Consider the following 14,601-nt stretch of genomic DNA (forward strand, 5'->3'; position numbering starts at 1 on the left):
TCTGACAGATACATTATTCCCTCAGGTGTCCTTCACTCTCGCCCATACCTTTCAGAGCCTTTGATGCCCACAGCCGTCTCTGACGTAACTTTGTGCCTTTTAGGCTTTTCCCCACACTAGATACGGTAAATAATGAGATTCACACAGGTATTATGTCCTAGTCTCCAAGTCATTTATTGGACTTGACAAATTCCATAAGTAAGGATTAGAACCAACCTACATGTTGCTCTAGGGGTCGAAACATCGACACACCATTGATGCCAGTATTATCACCAGTGCATTTCAATTTCACACTGTGACTGTATATTGTACACTGCTATGGAAATTACTCGTTTTTTCATATGATTTATATTAAGAATATGTGGCATTTAGTAACACGCCAAACAATTTGATTGTGGTACTATTGATTATTTGTCACTTACCTTCTTATCTCACTCAAATCACTTTCCTCCCCTCCCCCCACCCAGTTGGGCACACCAACGTGACTGAATGTCCTTTGTGAGCTGTTTTCATAAGAGATGCACAGCATGTGCTTAGTGTGATTAAATAACACTGGAGCACTCATTTTCTCTGTTTTATTTGTTTAAATAATTTCTTTCACTATTTTGATGCAACAACACTGGGCCCACCACATTATATACTGTTCTACACCTAGGTCCCAGCGATTTTGGGTAGACCCTTCTTTATAACGGCCTGTGGCTCTGGGCGGAACATGGTGGGGCACCCCTTCAGTAGCCACGAACGGGGAGAAAAGCAGACTGGCAGACTGCGCGGGCGAGAGGTGGTAGCGAGGCCCAAAGATCTGGCCGTAGCCCTAGAATCCTTAAAGCGCTCGATTGCGGTGTCCGCTTTGTCGCCAAACAAGTGACGGCCATTAAAGGGCATGTCCAAAAGAGTCGATTGGACATCGCTCAAAAGCCAGTGGACCTCAGCCAGATATAGCGTCTCAGGGCTACCGACGTTAAAATTGTTCGGCCTAGCGAGTCAGCAGGGTCCAGCCCACACCTAATGGCAAACTTTGCTGCATCTCTGGCCTCAGCGACTGCACGGGAGAGAGTGGACTGGGCCTCACAGACATGGGACCATGTCCCACACAGAATGGGTGAAACAGCCCAAAAGACATGCTGTGTTCACCGACCGCATTCCCAAGCTGGCGGAAGGAAACATCTTCTTCCCAAGATGATCCAGCTTCTTGGATTCCCTATCTGGGGAGCAGTAGGGAATTCGCCCTTAGAAGCAGAGGATTGGCCCACCAAACTCTCAGAGGTAGGATGTTGGGAAAGGAAAATAGAGTTGGCCGGGCGGTGGCGTCAGCAATCATCCTATCAACAGGTGCCACTGTGCTGGGCTTGGACCAGAAGGATGGCAGTGAGGGCCTCATTGAACGGCAGCAGGGTCTCGGTCAAGAGGTTGGTCCTGACTGCCACCGTAGGAAGCTCAAGGCCTCAGCTGCCCTACGCAACACCACTGCGTATGAGGCTTCCTCCTCCATAGCCACAGTAGAAAGCATACCAATGTCTGGTGAGGTGTCCAGACCACTGGCATCACCCAACTTTTCTCTCTAGTCCGGATCACACTCAACTGGTCTGCTAGACAGTCAACAGACTACTTCCAGTCCTCCTCACCCTCATCTGGCTGGCACTCAGGGAGATAGGGAACGCAGGATAGAACAGTGGTACAAAAGTACCTGCCGGCGTTGGATCCGGCGTCGGTCCGGCGCAGTGTCCAGGTCAGGGTGGAGGCCAGGGTAGACCCCGGCTCTGGAACACAACTGGCGTTGGAGGGGGCAGAGGTGTCGTCAGTGGATTCGACGCTGGAGGAGGTGTCATAAGGTCAACCGGCGCCGATCCAGATCTAGGCCTGGATTCCTGGGGGCCCTGCAGCACCAGGGCCAGAGCCGCAGGGTTCGAAGGCACGCTGGCGGAGCCTGATTGCCCAAAGATCGAATGAAGGGCTTCGTAAAAACTTCGAAGTTCGGCAGGGGTCGCTCCGGCTCCCGGAAAAGGAGGGAAGCTTGGAGACAACCCAGCAAGCTCCACAGGAGGAGTCTCAGGACAACCACCATCCGCAACTGCGTCGGCCAACAGACGGGGTAAACATGATGAGCACTGGTGCTTCTTCACCTTTTTTGTGTGCTTCGACTTACCTGACGATGAAGACTTAGACGATGAGTGGTGGTGATGGCTCGGCGACCAGTCCCGCGCCCTCCCTCTCGACCAGAACCTCAAGTGGCACGGAGCGGACTGCTGGGCCTTCAGAAGCTTTCGGGACCGCTGCCGTAAAGTCTTTGGGTTCATGGCCCAACATTCGGAGCACGACTTCGGGTCGTGGTCACGCTCCAGACACCAGAGGCACACGAGGTGCAGGTCCGTAACGGACATCAATTTGTGACAGGCGTCACAAGCCTTGAAGCAGGTCCGACGCGATATCCCTAGGTGCACACAACTCGAAAAGAGGTTGACAAAAGTAAAAAAAGAGTTAGTCAAAAAGTGAGTAAAGGTACCGCTCTCTCTGGAACTGCGTTGGGTGGAGCGGAAAAAGAAAGAACGGACGTCAGCGCATGAGGGCGGCGTCTAAGTAGATACTGTAACGTCATCCCAGCGATCACAACGCCGAACGCAGAGTCGACCAACGCCACCTACCGGAGTCGACCAACGCCACCTACTTTTCATAGCAGGGGTACTGCTATGAAAAAAATTCTCAGGATCTAGTCTGACGCCTGGGGGTAATTCTAAGGTAAGGAATCTATAACTGATAGATATCATGTGTAACATAAGTATGCAGTCTAAAATCTTGTCCAGCTGGTAGGTACCTGAATGTTGTGAATATGAAGAGCACATATATCTTGCATGTGGGTGCTCTGTATATGATGTATATCTCTGGAATTACATTACTAGAGATATTAGGGTACATTGGTCATAGTGTCAAGGTCATAAGTGTGTTCCATGTTAATGATCCCAGATCTACGTGTGAGGTATGTCTCTTCAATATTCATAATAAACACAATCGCTGCATTTTTACCACTCAAAGATGGTGGCCGTTCATGCACGTTAGTATTCTTCTGGTATCTACCTGGAAGCTACTTCGCCTGTTTACACGTCGTCAATTACCTAGATATTCAACGTAGGTTTTTGGCACCCGGTGCATTACAGAAATCGGAAGGAAGGGAAGGTGCCGCCACACAAACCAACCGTAGCCTGGACATAATGGGATAAATTTGTCTTTAAATTCATCTCCCCTTTTCTATCCCAGTATGTGATGGTGTGCACCTTTTCGTCGTGATCCATGGGGCATATTCCCTAAACCGACTAGATAAGAAAATACATTAGTATATGGCATGATTTACCCCTTCAGAGCCGTATTACGAGTACATTACACTGCCATGAATGATTCAGGGGACATGCGGACATTGTGTTACTGTGTCTCAACTTTTTCTGCGAGATGTGATCAAATATATCTAATCTTTTTAAACACTCTGTACAAAGATGATAATTTTTCTCATTGATATGCCACAGCCATGATGATAATTAACATGTTTTCTTGTATTGTTTAACCATGATATGGATCTGTTTTCTTAAACAAACTGCCAGTGATAGGCCAAAACATACCTGAAGCTCCAATAAAAGACCTCACAGAGAATGTGTGTCTCATATCTCACAAATGTGTAAGTATGATTCATTGCTTGCTATATTTACCCTGCAATGTCTGGTATCAAGTCCAGCGCCAGACACACAGTGGTCTACTCTATGGGACTTTCTTGCTGCCAGAAACATTGTAACACTGTGTTTTTATTTTTATTTGTTTTTCTTCTTCGTTTTGCGATCTAGGTTTGATAACCAAAGATAGGATTCAATAGTCGGTACCGCCGTATTAGAGGGGGACCTCTCCACCCCACCATTGCGGGGATGGGACACTCAATTTTCACTACATGTAATTTTTCGGGTCCGGAAGAAGCACCAGGGATCTCTGTCCGAGACGAACAGGGGCACAAAACATGTTGACCCATTTAATTTTGTCACTCACATTCACATCTGACTACTAAGCGACATTACAACCCACAAGTACCACCAACCAACCTGTTTTTTTAATCTGACAGAGGAATCCACCCATTAAAAAAAACATAGTACTGATATCCCCTAGTTAGTTTTATACTCACTCGCTTCCTTAAGAGCACTCTCACACGCATCATATGGCGAGAATATCAAAAGATCTCTGCTAAAGTGACCCTTCAGGGGACCCATAGGGCACTGCAGTACCGGCCTGACGAGGAGCATCCTCCCTAAGATAAAGCAAGACATCCCTTGGGATGTGTAAGGGCAACAACCCCCCTCATTAATTTCTGCAAGTTACCTCTGTCAAGCAATTTCTATTCTGGTCTCTAGCGCTTGGACGCCTCTGGGCAGCAACCGCGCTCTATAAATTTACTTTTCATTTCATTTCATTTCAAGTAATAGTCTTGTTGACTACCATATCAACATCCTAGATCCTCTCCTTTCTTTAGATCCTCACTAGGAACAGTGACCCCACCTATTTGGAGAATGATGCATTTGCACGTCATAACAAATGTAAACAAAATCACACAACCAGCAACAGTGGCTGCATCATTGCGCCTTTTTTTGGCCAATGTTGCACATCATTTGCAAAAAACATTGGCATACGGAATAGGTCTACAAGGATAGACCTATTGACCTGTTGATTCTGGTTTCATTGGATGCCATAAAAAGCACTCCCGGAGGACCACAACAGAGCCTTTCCCCTTACTCGTACACCAAACTGGACCCATCTTAGGATCTCTCCTGTTTAGTGAGGGGGGACTTCTTCCGTTTTACATTATTGAGCTTTCAATTAACAGGTAATTAGGTTGAGGTGAACTCATGCAATTAATTAAATTGAACACAATCAAAACTACAACTCCAGAATACAATGAATGATTAAATGAGAGGCCTGAAGTGTAAAAGTGCACCCCTCTTTGAGTCTAGTGATTACCAACCACCAGTGACCCAGACCAGCGCTGTCCAATGTGGGGCAAGTCACGGGCACAACTTACAATTCGGTGCAAATTTCACATGAAGCCCTTGTCTGGGGTGTCAATATGAACCAATCAATGTAACGAATCGCATACTTTTACCTAATATTAAGAAGGTGGCAAATGTCCTTTCCACGCCTTTATGCATGAGCAACACACCAGGCTGGTTTTTTTCTTTGAACTGTGGTATTCGTATTTGCGAGGCAAGACAGGAAAAGCAGAATTACAGATGATAGAATATACATACATATTTTTTAAGAGGACCGTACGTTGTTGAAGTTAATCTTTCTGATGAAGTCCCTACGTATAGATGAGCGGCAAACCGAACAGAGACTCTCGATTTGATGTCACTTTAAACAAGCTTTGGCAAAGCTAAAAAGTCTGTCCTTGGCAAGCTGATACAACGGTTAACTCTTTCAATCTTTTCATTGCAAACATATATCAGAAAAAAAAGAAATAAAAAAAAGCATGGTGCCACCAAAATGTGGCGACCCTATGTTTGCAATAAACATTTTAAAACGAGACTTTTCAATGTTAACGCACATCACAGGTAAATACGATTCCTACTGATGCAAATAAACTATATTATTGTTTTTCAATTACTGTAATTCGAAGATCTAGATTAAATTCACAAGGATGGCTAAATGTATTATTTTAGAAATAAAGAATGGAACAAGGCAAAATTAAAGTACAGTATTGGTCCACATGCCTTAGCAGTGATAAGCACATGTGCATAGGTGATCTGGACAAAATGCCTTTACTCACAAGGCAGCCAATGGTTGAAGTGGGCTGACCCAATGGTCTATGTTGTATGCTGTGGTAGGTAGAAACAAAATATGAATAACAATTGAATAGATCAACGGTTAAAGCGGGCTGACCCAAATCCCATATATGTATGTATAAATGTATGTATTTATTATTTATGATCTTTTTGTTCAACAAGGCTGGTGAGATAATTAAAGCGGTTTCTAGGCCACACAAAGATAGTGGACACACTAACACACACAAAGTCCTATTGTGTGCATATGCGGCAGAGTCTTCCATCGACCCAAATTTCACCATGGACAATTGATGATTTATAGTAGGGGAGAACCCCGGACAAATATTACATGGTCTACACGTTTTGGAAAAAACTGCTGTACCTTGAACCAAACCTCTGCGTGGAAAAAACACAAACACTTGATTCACTATGTAACAAAGTCAGTGTCCTCTGGGGATGATTACAGGTGCCAATCAAATTTTTGTCGGTCCCCTTTCGGCAGACAAACAAAACCACAGAAAGAAGAGCCCCTCTACCCGGCTACATAATGTGGTGGCCTAAAATGAATACAATTTAAGAAAAAATATGCAGACGTTTGGGTACTCAATATCTCATATAAAATAATTTTTAATTCTATACAGATTTGGCCAATGTTACTTTGCAAGTGTAGCTGCGAAGGCCAGGAGTAGTCACTAATTTTTCACCAAATATACTTTAAAGCATATTTTGAATCCTATATAGTTTAAATTAATATCTTTTTTTATGGGTGTCCTGAAGCATTTGTGTAATTAGACCTTTCGGCAGCTTTGACACTGTTGACTACAAAGCTTTATTATGTTCTATGAGCCATGTTTTTTCCATCCTATGTCACAGACTGGGCAACAAGCTAACACAGAACCTGTGCTACTGCAACATGACCACACACTGGGGCTACCCCTAGGATCAACTATTTTCTAACTTTACATTAACGTCTTTGAGCTCCCACTTGTTGATGTGTTAAGGTGCCTTTGTCTAATGACATACAGATCCTGTTAGACTACTACGGGTGCTCGCAGTATGATGTAAAGATAGTTGGGTGTCAATGGTCTTTGGAAAAATAATGACAAAACAGTGGCTCAGCTTTTTGGCTACACCGACTTTGAAACCTTGTCCTTACATTGACCAGTACATCTTGGCTCTACTTGTGACCTTCTGGAATTAGTCAGGAATCTTGGGTTGATATTTGAAACTCAGATCAACATAGTGTAGGAACAATGAAATGACATCAAGTGCTCTAGGAAAAACAGCATAGAACTCTTCCTGCCATCAAAAAAAGAGGCCATTTTCTGGCATGAAATTTGACAACCAAAGTCTAGCGCCTTAAATCTATCTTTGTAAATGCTGGCACTAACTGTCACAGATCAATCTTTAAGATTCCCCATCTGCTTGAACAAGGCCATAACATATACGGTGACAACATGAAATGTCAAGTCTATACTGACATCGCAAAAGGTAACTGTTTAGACTTCAAGCAGTATACAACCATGACATGACTCATTCTGAGTTTTAAAAAAAAGTAGGATCCCCAAATCATTCTGCAAGAACCGAAATGACTTTGCATTTAATTTCAACTTCAGGGCATTTAAATCTAATGTGAAAAATAATTTCAGCCCTCAACCTATTACTTGGTTGATTTAGCATACTGCAGGTGTGGAAAGCTGAATACCTACCCAAAGTTTAAGGCTCCTAGAGGATTCTAGGCAAACTTCTGAAAAGTTGGGGTGCAGGTATTTAGAATGCGGTGTTAAAAACCTTTGACATTTGCAGTTTTCTGGATTTTCAAAAGACATTTTTTACAGACAGGTATTTCTATCACATGCTGAATAAACATGGCGATTCGGAATCTGTAGCTTATGGCTTTATGGTTAGTTGTACAGTGTTAGGCCATGCTAGTCTCTCTCTTCGTTTAAATATTATTTGTAGATTGTAAGTAGTGTTTTATCAGGTTTTTGTATCCATTTAAAAAAAAAAAATCATTTGTATTGTATTTGGTGGACCTTGAAACGGGTATAACACTTTAATTTGTGTTTTAAAATAATAACAAAATTGCTCCAATTACCCTGTAAAATTGTTGTTGGACAATTAATGGAGTAACTATGAATATGTTGTAGGTAAAGACCAAACTATATTTACTAAATAAAAATGCATACACCAAGAAGGTACTTTTGGTGTCAATGTTTTCATCAGCATGTTTAGAAATGCTTTAGTAAACAATCTGTAAATAAAACATTCTCATATTTCCATTCAGTTGTTATCACAGACACATGCAGTATTGCTGTCCATCAGGAGAGGTGGATGAAGGTGGAACCAACCAGCAGAACAGCAACTATTACCTGCAATGTTACTGCAACTGCCTGTCTCAGCCAACCCAATATCTACTGGTTTCGCTACCTCGAGCGGTACCATGAGGATTTGTGCACACCGAATTGTAACAAAACGTTTAAGTTCAAAGCAAGTCCATTAAAGCCAAACTGTGCGTCACTTGAGATCAACCAGTTGAGCCCCAATGACAGTGGCATTTATATCTGTGGCGTAGCGTTCACAGACCTCAATGAAGCAACAACCAAGCAGACAGGACAAGGGACTATTCTTGTGGTAACCGGTGAGTGTGGGGGAACATTGTCCGCTTACAGAATGACCTTGCATGAGTAACGTTGAGTTACATATGAAAGGTGGTTACCACTCGGCTGACACTAGCTGATTGGTAGTTTAACTTGGATGTGATATTTCTGTGCAGAAACAAGTGCGAGAGAGCAGTGGAAACCCGTAACAAGCAAGCTAATAATATGGCTTCTTTGTCTCTGCTATATCGCTGTAGGAGATGGAATATACACCTTTAACAAATATACCCCTAGCACCTTCATATTATACAAGAACCCTTCACACAATCAAATTACACTATGTACAGGAAGAAAGTACAAAATGACAATATTGATTACATTAAAATAATAACGACAATCCAAATCATAATATTATCGCATGTTGTGAGTTATACCTAAAGCACAGTAATAGATGTACTAAACCCCATGCAAATGCTCATATTACTAAATGGCTGTGGGATCACAATTGAGCTGCAGTAACATTGTGCAATATTTCAATTACTATATCACCATAAAGTTAGCAGCCTTAGTATGTTTTCAAGCTTGTTTTACCAAGGTGACCCTATACCTTTAGAGAATCTGGGGTAATAAAAAGCACAAAAAAAATGGTTCTCTGGCAAGGATTCACAATTAGGAAATCGCAAAATGGAATGTATGAAGTTGTGTAGTACACATTTTGCGATTCCAAGGGGGTCGCAAATGACCTACTTAATGAATATTAATGAGATAGGTCACAATTTGCAACCCCCTATGTATCGCAAAAATCATAGGGATGGTGGCCTGCTGAGATCAGCAGACCACCATGTCTGTGATTGCTTTTAAATAAAGCAATCTATTTTTTTTGTAAAGCAGCCCGTTTTCCTTAGGGGAAAAGGAGATGCTTCAGAAAAAGAAAAATGAAAAGTTTTCTTTAAATTTTTTAAGAGCAGGCAGTGGTCCGTGGGACCCCTGCCTGCTCTTAAAATGGTTTTACAAACATTCACAAAGGGGAGGAGGTTCCTTGGGGACCCTTTCCCTTTTGCGAATGGGTTACCACCTACTTGATGTAGATGGTAAAATGTGAATGTTTCCCGGCGTATCGGGTGGAGCTCCAGTCCTTGGACTTGCCACAGCTTCAAGCGTACTTGTACGGAGCCCCCATACCACAAACCCTCCCTACTATCACCAGGACGGTCCTATTGGCTTGGCGCAATGCCCTGTGACACACGAAATGGGTTAAGAAACATACCCAACACAAGCCCCTATGGCATGGTACTTGGCTGCGTGAAACTTCAACTCCCCGGGGCTTTTGTCAATGGGACCGCATAGGGATGTCGCTTCTTGGGGACGTCTAGGTTGGGTACCACATCCGGGCTTTGCAGACCTCCAGCAACGCTATTCCCTCCATTCCTCCCAGTTTTACAGATACCTGCGGTTTGGACACGTCCTAAAGGCGCACAATACATCTCCCACCTCCTTCCCTGAATTCAGTCCCTTTGAGGCCCAGGTGATGATGGGGAACTTAGGTAGAGGTGGGGTGTCGCAGATTTACCTCTCCCTGATGAATAACGGCACGCGTCCCTAGACCCCTTGCGTGCTCGCTGGGAGGGATGGTTGGGCCCCCTGGCAGAGGCAGACTGGCAGGAAGCCCTTATGGCCCCCTAAACCTTGACGACCTCCTCCAAACTGCAGCTAATTCAACTCTATTACTTACACATGGCTTACTTGACCCCTGCACGCTTGCATAGAGCCCGACTGCGGCCCACCCCGGCTTGTACAAGATGCAATCCCACCCCGGCTGACTTTTACCACATTGTCTGGCAGTGTCCCGTCATTGCGTCGTTTTGGGCAGGAGTGGAGCTGGAACTTATACAGGCCCTGGGGTGGGTGGTTCCCCACGACGCCTACTTTTAGGGGTGTTCTACTGCTTGGACGGCTCTCGGGCCGATAAGCGCTTTCTTGGGACGGCAGTGGCGGTGGCGAAGCGGGACGGTGCAGCACTCTGGTCACAGGGTAAGCCCCGACTATACGGCGTTGGAGGCGCGGGGTGGATTGGTGTGGAACCCAGGAGGAACCCCTCTTCGAAGCCCGGGCTGTACGGAACGATTTGAAAAGATTTGGGGTAAATGGTTCAACCTATCCTCTTGAATGGTGTGTGTGTACTCTTATGACTCATGATAACCTTGCATGTAATTTTACTCTGAAGCATGATACACAAGTCTCTGTCACCGTCTTTGATGCTGTTTATCGTCAAGGTAATGTGCCCGAGTGGGCTGCTAATGTGAATTTGTGGTTTTTCCTAAATATCAATAAAGTTGATTATAAAAAACAAATGTGAATGTTTTGCAACCACATTTATGGTCACAAAACATTCATACATACTGGTGAGATTCGGTATTAAGAAGGAACGCCTTAACCACGCCCCTTCCTAATACTGATTTTGCAATTCGGTAACAGGCTACCAAACTGCAAAATTGGGTTTGCTACATCAGAAGAGCCTTTTTTTGCATTTGCAAACAGGCAGATTCCTGGAATCTGACGTTTGCAAATGCAAAAAGGCTCGCTACATCTGCCCCTAAATCTCTAAAGCGCAGTGCGCAATCTTCCCTAGTCGATGACAAAAAACATATACAATTTTAAATTACCAAGGCATATAATAAACAGGCTAAAAGAAAGAGATTAATGTATTCAATGCATGTTTTGAACAATGGTATACTCATTTTCATAATGAAGATATGGTGCTCATGCTATAAGTGAAAGAGCGGTGCAGTGGAGGGTGCTGGACAAGAAAAAGACAAACTGCATCACTGCTAAAAAGTCACATGACTCCTTTTAGACAATTTTTCTACCGTAAATGGAGTCTATACAAGTCTGTTGTCGATAACGTTTCGATCTCCATTAATGTGAAGTCATCATCAGTACATGAGTAATTGCTGGAATCAGTTACATGGGGCTATCCTTCTATTGATAAAGAAGTGCGGCAAAGGTGTCAAAAATGTGACATGTGGAAGCGAATAAGAGGGTAACACTCCCAATTGAGAGATGTTTTGTTTTGACTGTAAATGTGTTTTTCTTGGAGACACAAGATGTTGTGATTGCAATGATTTTAATTAATCAAGCAATAACTATTATATATAGGGCACACCCAATTGAATGGGCTAGAGTACAAGATGAATTGCTGGGGATCCTGTAACTAGTTCTCATAAGGAGCCTTGTTCGTTATCAGCATTAACCAGACAAATTTCTCCACCAACTAAGAATGGCCATGCACCACCACCCACAGAATCGAGAAAGAGCTATCAATATGTCAATCCTTTCTGTTTCTATGGCCGAGTGAGGTTTCATTAGACCCCAAGCAATTAGTGGTGAAAATGTAATAACCTCGCAATCGATTCACATGAGGATATAAAAAGTAAACAATGGGTATGTAATGACTATCTCTTTCTAACCAAAAAATATTGCTAATGGAAGATGATATTTTGTACACTTCTTTATGGAATGAGTTACATTTTTGGACAAGTGACAAAGAACTCCAAAAGTATTCTTCGCAAGTGATGATTTAAAACACAAGTCACATAGCAAAGGAGCAGGACATTGAAATTAAACCGCTGCCATGTATGCCATGTTGCCACTCTACAAAACCTTGAAATATAACCATAATGCTTAGATTTGAAGCTCAGTCTCACACATTTTGTCACATCATTCTTATGTGGCCTTTTTCATAATGGTTGTTTTATATTTTATAGGAAGTGGTTAAGTATGGCTGGAGTATCTCCTATTCAATTGTATGTCATGTTCAAGATAAATGAGATAGATTAATTTTAAAAAGTCCGATTAGGATTCAAACTTAAAAACAGAACAGTCTTCAGATACAAATGTTATGAATATATCAATCCTCTAACCTAGCAGCCACACCTTTTGGGAAAGTAGTACCCATTAAAAGGGGAATGAGTTGCGCTTTGTCCAGTCTCCTGCACATACATTTCATCATGCTCTTAGGGTCCATAGTCCTAATGTGATCCAGTTAGTCTGGTAATCACTAGAATTTATGGAATCTTTTGAATTTCTCATGCCTGTTGAGAATTGTCAATGCCAGAGTTCTCCCCTGACCCTCAGAGTCATGCCTGCACGGCAGTGCAAGCAGGGATTTTCATGGTTTCCTTAACCGGCTGAAAAGAGTGTAACCCATCATGGAGCTGTGAATGCAAGCTTAGTGGTGACGGCCTGCCACACCGATTATCAATATTACAATAGTTCTGCTGTCATGCTATTGTCCACATATTTTTTAGTACAGTCTAGTCACCACTGAAATAAGAAACAGAGTGCAGTAACAGAACGGCATAAAAATACATAAAATAAGAAAATTAAAATAAATAAAATGTTTGGCATGGTAACAATGACTGTTGTATTAATATCCAACTTCAATGCAACCCAGACTATCATGCAATATTAATAAAACACAAAACATTATAATATCTCTAACACAACCTTGGTCTTGGGTCTAAGAGTTGGAAAAGGACCAGAGTAAAGGCTCTAGGGAAAGACCTAACAAAAGCTCTTTTTTCCCCAAATTGTCTTTAATTATACACTAAAACAATCATATCAACTCTAGAAATTTCCACTTCTAAGAATATGAAATCCAGTTTTAATATTATGGACGAAGAACGAACATAAAAAGATGTGTCTATATTTAAGCCTGCATTACCTACATAAGCGACTCAATCAATAAAAAGCACCTAAAGGCCATTAACCAATCTATTTTCAAACTTCGTTTTTTTCTAACATACAGTGACGGAGTCGATCCCTTTCAATTGAAAAACAGTACAAATTGTAGGTAAATGCGGGTAAAAGAAAGGGGTTGCAAAACTGATCGATGACAAAACAAGATTTAAGGAAACGGACTTTGGGAAAAATAGCAAATTGATCCACCATGTATAATCTACTCCCAAATGGAGTTTGAGGGGAGCTTTTGTGATACACATAAACAGTTAGAAAAGGAGAGGTGTGCTAGTGAATGAGAGCCAGAATAACTTGAGCAGATTTAGCTGGCTTAGAAGAAGGAAGACAAATTCATCCAATAAGGGGGTGTGGGGGGGACGACAGCCAGTGGAAGAGTATGTCAGTCAATAGACCGAGATGAAGCTTTTCTAAAAAGCTGCAAAGTGTTGCAAAACATGGGGGAAAAAGGGAAAACATACTGCAGGTCTGAGCACAAATAAGTTGCTTTTGATTTATTCTCTAAACCTGAAGACTTCTAAATTCACTTCTCTCGCGTTTCACTAAATTTACTGCATTAGGACAAATTGAGGCAGAAACTAGCAGCTGATGGAGTTGGCAGATTACAGAGTCATAATTGCATACTAATGCAGTAGCTCAGCGGCTCATTTATTTACACTTGAAAGCTACCACACTACAACTTAACTGCTAGAGGAGGCCAAATGCTGGACTCTGAATGTGCTTAGATTCCATTGGTGCTTCAATACTCACAGTTAAATTCCAGTTAGCAAATAACTCGGAGACCCCATGCTCCAATTTTGGGCTTCCCTTTTCCATAATATTATAATGCAGTCCTTTGGTTCAACTGGTTCGATTCACGTTAAACATGACCCAACTTACGAAAAGGAACGTGGCTGTTATTTAAAACTGGAATGATGGAAAATGGTGCCTCCAAAATGCAATCGTTTACTAGGAACCCAACATTACATTTCCATCCAACCTAATAAGGACTCAGAAGAGGTATCCACTCTGATTGTAGGAGTAGGCTACTTTACACTGTACTGTGGGGGGTAAGGAGCTGAAATTTCCCCTTAGGCAGAACCACCTATATGTACAATGTATTTATTCTTTTCGGATGTTTATAGAACCCTAGACCTTATAACAGCAATAATAAAGCGTTTGACGGAGAATAGAACGTGTATGTGTTAATGGACATTATGAACAACAAGCACTTCCAAATGTTAGCAACCCAAGAGAACAGATAAGTATCAAACTCACTAAAACATTTAAGAGTCAATTCAGAAATAATTTAACATGTCCTACCAACTTAATCCCAGCTGTAGTGGAATGGATTTGAAGGGGACTGGACTGCTTGGAGGAGAATGAGTTCTATCTTCCCATTTAATATTTTTCTAATAAAGAAGTAAATGTTTTGAACTCCCTGGCTGACATGAACTTTGCAATTTGTAAAGAAGTTTCCT

At 42.3% G+C, this 14,601-nt stretch overlaps 2 protein-coding genes across 4 annotated transcripts in view; one reads left to right on the forward strand and one right to left on the reverse strand.

The window, feature by feature from the left end:
- Positions 1 to 14,601, reverse strand: part of METTL9 (methyltransferase 9, His-X-His N1(pi)-histidine) — a 177,637-nt gene that overhangs the window by 16,812 nt on the left and 146,224 nt on the right. The window lies entirely within an intron of this gene.
- The window catches only part of IGSF6 (immunoglobulin superfamily member 6), a 37,376-nt gene that overhangs the window by 8,012 nt on the left and 14,763 nt on the right, over positions 1 to 14,601 (forward strand). For both annotated transcript variants that reach the window (XM_086940755.1, XM_086940756.1), the window contains exon 2: positions 8,074 to 8,427. In XM_086940755.1, coding sequence (XP_086796881.1) covers positions 8,074 to 8,427 — 354 coding nt within the window. The remainder of the gene's footprint in view (positions 1 to 8,073; positions 8,428 to 14,601) is intronic.

This window comes from Lissotriton vulgaris, chromosome 10 (assembly GCF_964263255.1).
Source record: "Lissotriton vulgaris chromosome 10, aLisVul1.2, whole genome shotgun sequence".
Taxonomy (NCBI): domain Eukaryota; kingdom Metazoa; phylum Chordata; class Amphibia; order Caudata; family Salamandridae; genus Lissotriton; species Lissotriton vulgaris.